At 42.4% G+C, this 15,014-nt stretch overlaps 1 protein-coding gene across 1 annotated transcript in view; it reads right to left on the bottom strand.

Moving 5' to 3' along the window:
• Positions 1-10: 10 nt before the first annotated feature.
• Positions 11-15,014, bottom strand: part of SNX30 (sorting nexin family member 30) — a 32,232-nt gene continuing 17,228 nt past the window's right edge. The window contains exons 6-10 of the mRNA XM_009649641.2: positions 14,223-14,418; positions 13,380-13,579; positions 7,915-8,001; positions 2,892-3,044; positions 11-1,179 (exon numbers count right to left, since the gene is read on the bottom strand). Coding sequence (XP_009647936.1) covers positions 1,120-1,179; positions 2,892-3,044; positions 7,915-8,001; positions 13,380-13,579; positions 14,223-14,418 — 696 coding nt within the window. The 3' untranslated portion in view covers positions 11-1,119. The remainder of the gene's footprint in view (positions 1,180-2,891; positions 3,045-7,914; positions 8,002-13,379; positions 13,580-14,222; positions 14,419-15,014) is intronic.

Genomic DNA, 15,014 nt, shown 5'->3' with positions numbered 1-15,014 from the left:
TACCTAATAGGCTACTCATCTACCCCCACCAACCTGTTTAAGGCAAGTTTCACACACAATGATGCTTGGTGTAAGCAAGGATTTGACACTTTTTGGCTTTTGGCTGCTGCAAAAAAAACATGGGGAGAGAAAGCAGAGTTCTGCCTTTACTACAGCAGGCACCTTAAATGACCAAGCCCAAAGTGGCTCTAGTTCAGAAAACAAAAAAACAAATAAACAAACAAAAAAAACCCCAACATTTAAAGCATGGACCAAGAGAATTCTACCATGCAACTTCCACAGCTAACTTTAGAAAAAATACACTAAAGACTCATACTTGCTTCCACCCTTCCCATAAGCCTTGAAAGGCTGCTGTTCAACTAACTCCCACAGCTAGGCTGATTTTGATCCCCAAGTCAGTCACAAGTACACTTCAGCCAACGGACATTACTTCATAATCACCAAGGTAAAGATAGATACTCAGTATGAACCAACAGCATGCCACACTCACAAAAACCACAGTTCATGCTTGCATCACAGGCTATCTGCAGGTGGTGGTGGTCGTATGTTTTGTCTAGGACCAGCCCAACTCCCACACGGAAAAGTCTCCAGAAACCACTTTATCCAGAGGGAGTGTATAGGCAGTAGCAAAACAGAAAACACTTCCAAGCCTTTCCCTGTCCATCCAAAAAAAAAGGATAAGGATTGGTTAGGGAGTACTGCATCATCAAAAGGGTAAATTTTTTTTTTTTTTTTTTTTTTTAGCAAACAAAACAGAATGGTAATAAAGATATCATTTGGCACCTTGCAGTAGAGTTTTATTTTCATCTTTTTAGTGTTCCACTCATCAGTTCCTTCCAGACTAGAGAGGTAAGTTTTATCAAGATCCCCGTGCACTTTCACTATGAACCCCCAAATCACTCCATAGGATAAAGAAGGAACCATTCAAGATAACTCAAAAAGATGAAACATACCCCAGTTTAAACACAGAAAGTGAGGAAAAAAATCCCAATAGTTTTCAGAGCGTCTGTTCCAGCCTAAGTGCAGCTGGCATTTCGGTTAACTTAACAAAAGGAGTCCTTCATACAGTTCCAGTATGTCTAGTGGTACTGAGCATAGAAGTGTCCATGAAGGTACTTCTTATTTGGTCTCTGGCTTGTCTTGTAATAGTGGTATAATTGACTCCCACGCCGTAAGGCACTGAAGAAAGAAATAGAGATTTAAAAAATAGATTGTACATCAGTTCTTGTAACTTTTGACGAACCCTTCCAGACCAACAGAATGCAAGTTCAGGAAAGGCTAGCCAGGTCTTTACAGATTATTAAAGAAGGGGGGAAAAAAAAACAGGAATCTCAAACACCAAGAAAGTGTTCAGAAAGCATAGCTGCCATTTCTAAACAAAGAAAACAAATTAAAGCTTTCTAAAGCCATCAGCTGGCCCAAGCCATTAAAAAATCATCAAAATACCCAGGATTTCCAAATACCACGCTAGATTCTTCTGAACTGAAGAACACCACAGCTTTCAGCTAGGCAGACAAACTGTTTCTAGCAGAAATTCACATCTTTGTGGTGTGACTGTGGCAGAGGGCTGATTTGGACACAATGGCAGCTATTACAGATTACCTCCAGCAAACTTATTTGAAAAACCCATGCATTCAGGGAAGGTAGTTCAGAGATACAGTGTACTCTGGTACACCTCTGAGACTTGTCTCCAATATGTTGACAAACTAGTAGTGCCTGGTATAGTGAAATAAAAGTGGAGTCTAGCTTCTGGGTTATTAGAAAGTCACTCCAGGCTTTGGAGACATCTCCCCGGACCCATATGCTTACTCCAGTCCCTGTGTCATGTATCATTACTGTCTATAACCACGTACAGCCCAGAAGTCATACAGGGCAAATACAGACCACGGAATACACATTATTAAACACTGGGAATGGGCAAACTCATCACCAGCTCTTATATACACAAGCCACTGTTGTCAAGCAGCTTCTTTCTAACCTTGCCAATTGTACTGCAGGTGAATAGAATATTTCTAGATGCGTATCCTGAAGAGATTAGATGCTTTTCTGCCAAAAACCTTCCTTGCTGCAGCTAAGAGCAAAACTAAGATGTACAGATTTAACTGCCAATTGCAGAGGCACAGCTAGATGTTCGGTGGAGTCTTTAATACCCCTCTCCACAGCAGTCTCAGAAGAAAGAAAAGACCAGGGTGAAGGAAGTTCTGTGTGACTACTTATGAATTACCAACTGAAGAAGGGCAGAGGCACCTGACTACGTATTACCAGGATTAGCATACAAGGGACAGAACTATGCACAAGGGGACAGAGATTAGAATAATTTATGCATACCAGGTGTAGTCTGTATATGGATCCATGGATGTGCATTAACCCATGTAGTCTGGTTCATAAAAGGCAGAATCAAGGCATTTTTTAGTCTGGTAATATTACTAAAACATGCAGTTTTGGTGTTTTTCATTGCCACTACTGCTGCTCAGTAATTTGTTCAATTCAAGAACACAAGACAGACAAGCATCCAGGATAGGCCAGGTTGGACGGGGCTCTGAGCAACCTGATCTGGTTAGCGGTGTCCCTGCTCCTGCAGGGGGGTTGGACTAGATGACCTCTAGGGGTCCCTTCCAACCCAAAACATTCTATGATTCTATGATTCTATGAAATGCTGTTACAGGGCTGCCTTGCAAAAGACTGCTAGTCTCAGGCAGATCACTTCAGCATGACCAGCAACTCCATAGATTACACTAAGCTGCTGACAAAGAGCAGCTTCCACAGCACTAGAGAACTGATTTAGATGTCCAAGACTCTTTTCTTCAAGACAGAGTGAAGATTTCCTATCATGACCTCAGAGGAAAATTAACTACTCCTATTCCTGCCAATGCCCCAGGAGTGCCACATACCTTCTCGTAGTATTGGATGTTTTTATCTGCCATCCCCATGAGTAGCTGCCTAAAATCTTGTCTTTTGTTGTTCTGCCATCTCTCCATATCCGCTTTCAGGTCAGCATTAAAACATTCTACTCGGTCTTGACATTTCTCAACATCTGTGGGTACCTGCAGCAAAAGAAATGAAGATTGAAACCATCACTGAGAGTGCTAGACTGCTGAATTAGCTCAAACCACACTGAGCAAAGCTACAGAGGAAAGGATAGGTTAACAGTCCAGTAGTTACGCTAAATAAACTCAGTTATGGCTGCAGGAAGAAAAGCCCCAGTTCTGTATTAGTGAGTAGATAGGATTGCTTAATTTGTTCTCTGCTGCTCGAGGTGGTGGGCAGTTGTGTTGTCCATCTCTATGCCAGATACAGAGGCAAACTGAGGAAGAGCTTGCTAGAGGCACATGAAGAGGAAAACCATTTGGTGTAAGTGCTGGGTGCCTAGACTCAGTTCCTAATTCTCAAATGGAGCAGCTGGACTTACAGCTCCAGAGCAAGCTTCCTCTCCTCCTTCCCATTAACAGCTGCACTAGGCATTTCCCAATTTACAGCAGCATGTATGAAACAAACATTTAGGTTTGTCCAAAGAGCTGGATAAGAGACCTCAGTGTTATCTCTTGACTGAAGTATACAAACAGCAGTGACCAGCTATGGTTGCAGAATAAAATTCCTAAGCCTCTAGTTTCCAGCTTCCACATTTAACCTTACAGGCTGCCTGAAAAAAAAATGTAAGTGTAAAGTGATGATCATCACTGTGGACCGGCTCATGGACCGTTGGACTCAACACTGGACACATAATCACACATAAGCAATGGGAGAAGGTCTTGAAGGACACCCTATTGCAAGGCTAGGTGGAGATTTATACGGCTAGTAGTCACTGGCCCAAGGTAGATGCACTTTAATCCAAAGAAGTTGGTGTTCTTTGCTTATATTTTAACTAACATCATGTATACCACCAGGCCACTACAGGAACAATTTACAAACATTTCTTCAATCAGGAAAGCTATGAAAACCTTTCTCTCCTTTCTCCTTGTGCTGCATGGTCCACGCAGATGGGAAGCCTTGTAAGGTACATACAGACTAAGCCCATGACCTCAGAAAAGGAAACCTCTGAGCTCTAGCACCAATGTGAGAAGTGAACACTCTGGAAGCTGTGACTTGCACAAAGGCAAAAGGCAGAATGAAGAACATCAGCAGAAGCTTGTAGTGGCTCCTCTCATACTTGATACTTTCAGGAAATTCTCTTTATTTGAAGGGCATGAAGAAAGAGCATGAACAGACTATGTAAGAAGCTTTTAATAGGTAACAATATAGTAAGCTAGAGGTGTGCTACTACCTTGCAGTCTGGCAAAGTACATGATTTAGGCACATGATGTGGATTATGGCTGATCACTGAAGTACTAAATTGACTAATATTCAGAGAAGGCCCTACATCTGTTCTCCAATAAAGCTGTTGGAAGGAAGCACCTCTTTCAGACTCACAGGATTTGAGTACCCCTTTATTAACACAACTGGATTTACACTACAGATAGCTTGGGGGTTCAATAGCTACACATTTCCCCCACCCTCTCAGAGCACTGTACTTCTGGCTACAGAATCCACTCTGCTACAAGTCCAGACATGCAGTTCTCTCCACGGTCTTCAGACAAGAACTACCAAGCCAGTGGCTGGAAGGTTTCAAAGATGCTACCCTCAAGGCGAGTATGCCTTGCATCATATTCATAAGTACTCTGCTATCTTAACAGAAAAGGCTATCAAGAGAAAGAGTCATGAAGTCTGGAAGTAAAACCACATAAGATTTCCCAATCCAATTAAGTGAGTTTCTAAGCACTCACCAGCTTCCTGCTTCTTCTGCCAGGATCTGAAACCACAATGAAGCTATAAAAAAAAATTTTTAAAAATCTGTTCTTTCTCACAGCCAGCTCTCCTGTGGGTCAGGCTGAGAGGGCTGCATGGGTTTAGAGCTACAGGGACAACCCAGTGGTCAGTAAATGGGTCACATATGCTATAATTAAGGAACGAACTCCAGCTAAGTCTCCACGGGCATCATTAAAGTGGTGTCTGCACATGCACCAGTCCTGTTCAGCCTGTTCAGGAGTGTAAATACCTTTCCTTCTAAAACTGCAGCTTCCCAGAATGGAAGTTGCAACTCAGTAGCTGAAACAAAATTTTAAGTTAATTAACACCTTTTAAACACTTTATATCTAGTGCAAGTTTACTGAAAAGGGAGATCTAGTTCTAACATCAAACCTGAACATAAGCTGAAGCATCAATGCCGATGCTTTTACCTGCTTTTACCAATAAAGATACTAAATATTAGCTAGGAACAGAGAAGAAAGGATGTACCGCTTTGGGGAAAGTTACTACTTTCTTACTTTTCATTTCTTATGGCTGCTCTCAGCTACTTTAATAGCTCAGAAAAAACCCAGCCCCAAAACCAAGTGACATCTGCTCCAACTCCAATACACTCTAGAAGGGCCCATGACTATTTTAGTGAGTCAATTCAAACTGAGAAGAGATGTATATGCAGGCAAGAACTGAGCATAAAATTGTATATTCAGGAATCTGGTCACCTCATTATATGATATAAAGTTCTGCACCTACATCTATTCCTCTTCACATAATTCTTGAAGGGATCAGAGGCTAAGTATGCCTCACATCTAGAATTTAGTCAAGTGCAGATGGCATCATTTGCAGCATAAGCATGTCCACTGTTGTAGCATGTGCACTTTTCTACATCTCCTCTACAGCATCATTACCAAGTAACAACGGGTCCTGATGCACAACAAATCCAGCATTTATTAGGCAATTCATCTCTGTATATGATATTTCTACCTTCCCAGTTCTATGGAAACATAGATTGTTACAAGCCTCCTCCCCTCTCCCGCCCTCCCCCCCGGTAAATGCACATGGTCACCTTCTACTTCAAGTTCTGCACTGCCGTATTTACTGCTCCTACAGATCACCACACTGCAAAGCCTTGAGGCAGACAGAATAGATTAAGTCAGAGACAGACTTCATCTCACCAAAAGGAAACAAAGCCTGCACTTCACTATGTTGGTTGGATTACCGCAAAAACAGCTCCAGAGTGGGTCAGAAATGGGTAGGAAGCACTTCACCAGTGTACTTGTTAGAAAGGCTCTGCACTGTTACACTAGTGTTAAAAAACACCACACACGCTATGCTTTTGGTGTAAACTTCAGCAGCCTGAGCAGGGTTTGCTGACAGACACTTACAGTAGCCCTACAAGCCTTCTGCATTTATAGGACACCGAGTTCTAAGCCGATCATCTCAATGTGAGAACGACCTAATGACACTGACCAAGCTTTGTGAAGCCAATCTGATTATGTGTACAGTAAGTCCTGGAATGCCCTCCAGTGGAAGAGATTAACAAGTAATGATAGGCCCTCATTTTGTGATCCAAACATAGGTCTTTTTTCCCTTAAGGGTTTGAGGTTTTTTTAGAATATAATTTCTGCCAAATCAACTAAATATACCAAAAGGAACACCAATACCATTTACTGCATAACCCAGCCTGTGATCTTCTGTCTGCTTTTGCTTCCAGCAAGTCATAGCCAGGAGACCCCACTGAATTTAAGATGTGCTGCTAGCCATGGCTCTGAGCTAACAGCTCTTACAGATGAAGACATTCCCTCCAGGTGGAAAGGATCTGAAAAACAAGAGCTAGTATTTTTTGAATATTCGAGGAGTTCTATTACTTTGTTCAACTTCATCTTGTAAATGACACTAAAGACTTATGTTGGAGAAAAAGGTACAATGAGTTGCCAAAAGATATGCTTATACTCTGAAGAGGAGATGTAAGAATTCAAAAAATTCTTAAGACACCGGTTTAAATTCTGTGCTTTACACAATAATCCCACTGAGAGGTGAGATGCAAAAGCCTTTTCGTAGGTGAGAGATTAGCGATGTTCAGCAGTTCCACTGAATCAAGATCTTTATAGAGTCAAATTCCTAAAAACCTCAATTGGCTTGCTGGATATGCTAGATTGAGTTCCCTGTATCCTACATACAACTTGGTACAATACCTGCTTATACAAAGCTACGCTGAGGAAGTAAGAGTACATACCACACCAGCCAGCAGCGGGGCAGGGAAAAGTCTAAAACAAGAGCACCACAAGATACCTGAGAGAACACAATTTGTAGAGTCTGTGACAGACACAAGACCAGAAAAATATCAGTTTGTATTTCTATGCTCTGTCCTCTTCAGCTTCTTAAAGATATTATGCGAACCTCCTGTAAGATTATTGTAGAGTAGCCCTAATAGTGGAAAGTCACCCATTAGTTATTAACACAAAGATGAAGGGGAACCAAAAAACCCCAAGCAGAGGAAAGGAACAAAAGCTGTTGTCATTGTTGGTCAAAGTTGCAGGGATGTAAGACAGGGTCTCGCATGCTGCTTTGTGCAGAAAGCAGGTGGCAGCACAAGAACGCCAGCCAACAGCTTTGTTCTGCATGAAGCCTGGCCAAAACCTGTCACCCAGTGACACCCTCCTGTGCCTGTTCAGTATCACACAGGAAGACCTTCCTATCAGGAGGGGCAAAACACGAGTCTTTTACAGTCAGAACAGGTATTCTAGAAGACAGTTCAGCAGTGCCAGGGCTAGGACCTTAGCTCAGCTAGCCGACATCCCGCTAAATCACCAGGGACTGTTCTACCACTGCTTCAGTCCCTGTCACTAAACACTCCAAGCGATCGCTGCCAGCTGTTGTTCAAGTGCTACACAGGTCGGGACCATCCTGCTCTGAAAGGTGGGAGATCAGCAGTACAGAAGTTGCTAGACAGGTTATATATGTTCACACTTAGGTGTTTATTTCACACTGGTTTGCCAACAACAAAATTCTGTTCTGCCAGAAATTGCTTATATTGCAAAGCAGCCACCAGACCCAGACAAAGCAAGTTCTGTTTCTCCATTCTCAGGAAGCAACGTAAGTGCAAGCTGGTTTTGTAGAGTATTTTTAAGTGCTAACCTTTGGACGGTCTTCCTTTTTCAAGGCTACTGCTTCCAGTTTTGCTTCATACTCCGCTTGAACTTGGTCTCTCTTCTTCAAGACATTCTATGGGCAAAAGAAAAGATAGCTATGAGAGGGACCCTCTTGTTCCTTCCGTCCCCAGCCTGGAAGAAACTGTGAAGTGATACAGCTTAAGTAATAATTCAGTCTTAAGCCAGACTTACAGACTTACTTTGTCCTGTTTTACAGTATTCAGGGAGTAGCTTTTAAAAACAAAGACCACTTGCTCTCAAGCAGCTGGCAGGGTCAGATAAAATTCAATATTTGGACAAGCTGGAGGCATGCAAGATAGAAGCTGTCATGTAACCATGAATATAACCCTGACTAAGTAAATTCAATTCATCAGTTAACCTATTATGAGCGTGAAAAGGACATAAAGAAAAGCATCACAGCTGTCAAGGACTAGTGCAAGGGTTCTGATATCCTCAAGCAGCAGACAGACAAAAGCGTGGGCTAAGAGACAAGAAGGCCATCACAGAAAGTATTACATCTCCCTTTTCACTTGCAAAAATTCCTCAAAGTCGTTTACAGCAAGCTGTTAACATTCTTGTGTTAGAACAAAAGCTTTTCTTTTAGATCAGTTTGGGGGGTTTGGTTGTTGATTTAACTAAAAAAGTTAAAATTCTGAAAAGCACAATTTACTTGAAAAGCACTGAACTATCTGAGTGAGTTTCACAAGCAGTAAACATTTTATTGGCAGAGTATTCTCAGAATAGAGACCAAAAGGTCCTACCCTTATATTGTACTATATCCACAACCCAAGACCTCCACTAAGGTTATACTACAGTCTTACAATTTAAAAAGAACATAGAAATTAGTCTTTTTAAGAATATACTACTAAAAATAAGCAGTTCTGTGTCTGTGAGAGTGGACAACTTACTTCTTCAGTCTTCACAGGGAAACAACTAGAAATTTTTTGTAATTCAGTTGATGCAAAGTCATTATTAAAAATGCTCAGGGGGAAGTCAGCCAACACTCACTGCTGAAGCACCTGTAAATTTGAACTTCTCTTGCAGCCAGCATGGCCAGTTCATACTTCCAGTCTTCCTTTCTGCCATGCAGAAGTAATCACCCCATTAGGACAAAAGGAGGTAACTAGTCATTTTAACAGTTTCAGACAAGGCTAGTGAAGCAGGACTAGTCATGTGCACTGCTGTGTACAGAAACAGGTGTTTAAAAGCATAGTTCTCAGAGTTCTAGGAGCCAGTCTAGCCAAGACCTGTTTCCTAATTGAAGATGTAGAAAACCTGTATTTACTAATCACCATCTTCCCCCTCCTCCTTCTTAGTCCAAGGGAAGGTCACCAGTGCAGTTGGTCTAGAGCAGAGATAGGAGACGTTGCAATCAGTGTTCTCACAAACCTCAGTCCATGACAAATGGGAATGGTACCCCATCCACAAAGTCACTATTGGTTTAGGCAAAAAAAAAGGAGGGGAGGGGGCAAAACTGAAAAATTCACCTTCAACAGCTTAGCCCTCCCTTTTGTCCCCAAAGGGATGCAAGCAAGCATGCCATTGGTCTTGTTTGCTTGCAAAACCACAACGTTCCTGTTCCTTTTGGAATCTAAGCAACAATGTGGAATAGCCCTTAACTGACTGAAGGCTACCAACGCCACAAAAGCCTGAGAGATTTATTCTACTTCATATTGCCTCTTGAACCTGAGTCAACTGAAATTTCTTCTCAGAAAAATAGTCGCCTCCAGCAACTGCATTCAGCCTTTAGGAGCCTGGAGTTAGTGCAGTGAGCTGGACTTGTACCAGGAGTAGCCAATGATTAACAGTTATCAGCAGACTAGATTCAAAGGGCAGGTGTGTTATTTCTCCTTAAGTGCTCAAGTCCATCCACTGTGGGCCATTAACAATATGCTTCTGAATATAGCTTTAAGTACCCATTAATGGCTGACCTGTAAGGGATGAGAAAATATTGCCTTGCCTTTCACTTGTCCCATATGTGAAAGGAAGCATTTCCTCTGGCACCTCCAGGCAATCTCTTCTCAGCTGTGGATCAATGCATTAATGCTTCAGCAGCTGCTCTGAAAAGCTCTATACCGAGCACCCCCAGAGTTACAGCCCATGCAATATCTCTGCTAGTTAAGGCCTCATTTAAAGAGAATACTAAAAAAAAAAAAAAAAAGTTGGAAGAAATTGGAAGAAACCAACACCAGACAGAAAAAACTCACACACCGCATGTCAGTTGTTTGGGGACAGAACTAAACCACTGGTCCCTGTACAAGCAAGACTTAGCTTGCTTTCCATGAGATAGATCCATGACCATTTTGTATCTAGTAGAAACATTTCACCTTGGCCTGTATCTCTGACGGAGCTTCAGGAGTTTGCCACCAGCCTTTCTCAAATTGCAATCCTATGCCATTTGCACACCACATAGCTTCCTACTAAAACCAGACCTCACAAAAGGATCCTTATTTACTGCGTGTCTTTAGAGAGACTGCTATTCATATGGTGCTTGTTTTAAACATGCATTACCAGTTATGGCCAAGCACACAGCTGGGGATTGCACCATCTGATAAGCCTTTCTGGCAGTGTTAAGCATCCAGAGTTCATATAACACTCTAATATCAGTGGTGAATTCTGTAGAGCTGAGTTTTTCTCTCTGTACTTGCCTCCCTGTGAACACCATTGTACCGCAAAAAATGCAGTACCGCATGTTTGCTGACAAGGGCCTCAATGCACCAGGATTTGAGATGTCATCTGGCCATGTCATACATGGCCTGTGTTTTAGAAAAGGTCTCTCCTAGACATTACAGCATACATTTTAACTCAAGCCCACAATGCCAGCCTCTCCCCACTGCTGCAAATCTTTCAAGCAAACCCAGAGACAGGGTTTCCCTGGAGCCATCCAATACTTGTTTCAACCACAAATACTGCGCTTCGTCTACATATGCGCAGTTCCCTCAGACTGCCCCCCTCCCCAGGTATAACAGTGCTCCTGAAGATGCTAAACATGAACATTCACCTCAAACAGCAAAGATACCCTGGCACTTCTTACTCTGAGGGACATTCACCCAGCTACAGATTGCTCTACAAATCAAGTTTCCATTCCTAAACCTGGAGTACAGTGTGCAACAGGGAAAGCTATCAAGGTTGCAGTGAACTCCTGGTACCTAAAGACTTACCTTCCATCAGGTACCCTGTCCAAAAGCTGTGCTCTGAAAGACATAAACATACTAATTTCACAAGCAGGCCTCACAGCAGCTGATGAAGAGGACTGCACCGCTAGTGAGGAGGATAGCCCTTTCACAGCAGAAAGCCTCCTGCACTCCGAGTCTCCTTTACAGTTACTTACTTGGTTTTACAGAGTCTGGGAAGACAGTTCTGTAGCTGCTTACTGCAGAAATAGCAACAGACTGATATTTTCTAGCATAAGAAAACCACTTGATATGACCTGAGAGATTTCAGTTTTGGTATTTGGGAGGGAAGAAAAATAGGAACAGTCTGCCTTGGCTAGAAATAGTTTTTATTCTCGATTTTCAGACAGATTAAAGCTAACAAGATTCTCAAGCTGGACACTAAGCAGCATAATCCCAATCTGCTATTAATTGCTATTTTGCAAGTGTGGTTTCTAGATCCAACCAGTTCCAAAGCATCAACACAATGAGTATTGTCAGTCCATTACCAGAGTATAATTGACAGAAGAGTGAATCCTTTAGGGCACTAGAAAGTCAAGTCAATGGTCTAAAAATTGAGCTAAAAAGCAAGGGTTTCTTCAGCTGAAGAGGTACTTCAGGCAGTTAAACACCACTTACCACAGGGAAAGCGGTGTTAGAGACTTGCAGCTAGGCTACCTGTTGCTTGGAGACTGCACTTAATGTCTTTACCGTCATCTGACAAGAGTCCTTTTAGAGTGGGACTATCTCCAAGCCAACAGGTAGCCTAGCTGTGAGTCTTTAACACCACTCTCCCTGTGGTAAGTGGTGTTTAACTGCCTGAAATACCTCTTCAGCTGAAGAAACTCTTGCTTTTTAGCTTAAAATAATTTTTCTCCCACTACATTTGTGAAAAGTGCCTCTCACAACTCAGCTTGCCACCTCAGGTGCCATCTCCAGTAGGCCATGGTATTTGTAGCATCAAAAGCCACCTGTTCTGGACTAAAAGCTTTAATCATTAGTCTCATGTTCTTTGTAAGTACACATACCCCTTCCTACAGAATAAGGATAAGTCTGAACACTCTGGGTCAAGGCTCCCAGCTACAGCTCAGGAATACCTATTGCTGTTGTTCCAGCAATACTTGGGCACTAACAGTCCTGTAAAGAAGATGCACCTCGTTTATGTTGGGGTCAATACCAAGACTATGATACAAAGAGTACACACAGGGAACTAGTGCGAAGCCTTCTGCACAAATACTTCAGCCGGGCAAGACAGGAGCCATATAACTAGCCATCTGAAGCTGGGAAAAGAAATCTGAAAGTGTTTAAATTCTCAGTTTGAGAAGTATAGGATGACTAAGATTAAGATGAAGGAGGACTGCCACGTTCAGACTGTAGATTTACAACTAGGTATTAAATCTCTAATGGAGCACATACCTTAGCCTTGTAACAGTTGTTCCAAGTGGAAAGTTCTCAGAAGGAATTTTTCTGTTAGTACCCTATACAGGGACTGCTAATACATACTGTACCACGGGCATGTGGTGAAAAGCTCTAACAGCCAAACTAGAGTCCTTGATTTCAGTGCTCAGTGCAGTTAACTCAGTAATTCTTTTTCCCATGCAATGGGATTGTCTACCAACGCTCCATAACTTCAAGAGAATAAAAATTGCATTGAAAGTAGCTTTTATTACATCTGCATAAGCAGTAAGATACCAAGTTCTCATAGAGATTAAGAGTCACAAAACATCTTTAAGCAGTTACTTGGCATGCAGAACTTAACTTTACAACACACACATCCTGCTTAGGGTATGGGGATGAGAGAGGAAGCAGTGTCTGTCATTTGCACACATGATTCTAAAAGAAGGCGCCCAACTCTGCTACATACAAGTGACAGAAGCTGCTAATGCCACCTTTTCTGCAGGGCCAGACACTGACCCAGTAGTGAAGAGCTGAGCCACAACTGACTTTCTAACAATTCAGAGAGAAGATTCTAGGCAGCCATAGGATGTTTCCTATAGAGTACCACCTGCCACTCCATTGAAGGAGCAACTCTTTAACACTTTGTGTGCACTCCAGCATTACTGACCTTAGCCCGACTGAACAGCAGAGCAGACAGATAATGCTTACCCATGCAGTGCCCTGCTACTAACCATACCTAGTTTTGTTTTGATTACAAAAACATCCTCCTACTTAATGTATTATTTACTTCCCCACTCTTCCCACCACCAACCCTTTCTCACTGTTAGAAAGAATGAACTCACTGATACATCATTCTATGCAAACACAATGACAGTGTCTTCTGCCACAGGGCTCTCTTTACCTTCATTGAGTCTGAGTACAATATATATTCCCTAAGGACAGGCAGGAAGTCTTCAGTCATGTCTTCACTGAGTTCTTCAAGGGCTGTGCAGCAGTTCCCAATACAGGCAGACACCCCTTCCAGTGGCTCTGATAGCTCAACCTCCAGCCCTCCCCAGGTTGAATAAACAGGTCCATATTCCCGTAATTCCACCAAGTACTCTGCAATAGGCAGACGGAAAAGTAGATTAACAGAGCAAGGCAAGGCACAAGTATCTGCAAACACTCACACCAAACTGGAGAAACTATGCACCAAGCTTGGCAAATATTAACTCCTTGGGAGTCAAGTCTTGTGTTGCATTAGCATCTTAATAGACAGAGCTCTATGGCTGCACAAGTGACAGGTCCAAGTTGTCTCCTGCTTAACTGACCAGTCCTACAAGCTTCCAATACAAAGACATTTGCATCTGTGCAGTAGCTGAAGGAATTCTTTTAAAACTTGGCTCTGCTAAGACAGGTCTGTAAAGGTTACCTCGTCTAGGAATTCCATCTGTACTCCTCCAGATGGCATCTAGAGGTTTTTCCCCCTCCCAAAAGTCTTTCCAAAAATAACTTTAGTAAGAAAGTAGGTTGGTAGCACTACAAGAGCAACTTTAAAAATACTTCGAGAGTTGAGCTAAGGTAAGATATTGTGATAGGCTTTGGGCCTGTTTTAAAACTGCAAGAGGCATTAGATTTTGTTCTACATGTGGCTCATTATAGGCCAGAATCATTGATGCAAGTTGCCTTGGTCATGCCATCAACCAGAACAAGATACAGAGCACTTATACTTAAGTCTTATGATAGTGCAACCTTGTGTCCTTACCCAATTGTTCTTTGATAATCCGTTGTGCTATTCTGTCAATGGTACCAAGCTTTAGAGAGAATGTGTCTAGATACTCCCCAATGGCTGCAAACTCCAGTGGCCGACTTCTTAATTTGTAGCCTCCTGTAACGTATTTGACAGACTCCCCCATCTTTGACAGCAATGCCATTCCTTGCCTTTTGTAGGCATTAAGATCCTGGGAAGTTAAAAAAAAAAAACAGTTTAGAAATAATTTCACTTGCATTTTGGAAGATTAATATAGTGATGGATACTTTCCAATCGAGATCAAATCTTGTGAAGGCAAGAGACTGCACATGATATGTAGCCTTGGACAAAACAAGTTGTACAGCTGAGCACAGTTTGAAGACTACGTCTAGATGGAGATAAGCTATCCAGGAGAATGGTATGAATTACATCACAAATGGGTAAGTGGTCCACCTTTGCACGTGGCCAGACTTTCCCATGTTCCTGTACTGTCACCAGGGAAGTAGAGATATTAACAGCTCTGTTTCCACCAATACTGTTCATGGCATTCATCCACACATACTTCTAAGTCATAGCCCACAATACCAATATGATACAAATGTACCAGCTGGCTCTGATGACCTAGTACAGAGCTACATATTGCATGCCTATTGGGTCAGCAGTGTCCTCACACTAGTTGCGTGGTCAGAGAGGAGACAGGGGAAGACTGTACACAGAAAAAGCGCATTAGGGGGATACTAGCACAGCTTCTCTGCAAAACAGACTGCAGCTCAGGCTGGGTTACACAGGGCCATGTTCCCAGCACAG

The sequence above is a fragment of the Egretta garzetta genome, unplaced genomic scaffold, assembly GCF_000687185.1.
Source record: "Egretta garzetta isolate BGI_Z169 unplaced genomic scaffold, ASM68718v1 scaffold532, whole genome shotgun sequence".
In the NCBI taxonomy this organism is placed as follows: domain Eukaryota; kingdom Metazoa; phylum Chordata; class Aves; order Pelecaniformes; family Ardeidae; genus Egretta; species Egretta garzetta.
The sequence above is the reverse complement of the archived record's forward strand: the minus strand, read 5'-3'. Positions and strand labels throughout refer to the sequence as shown.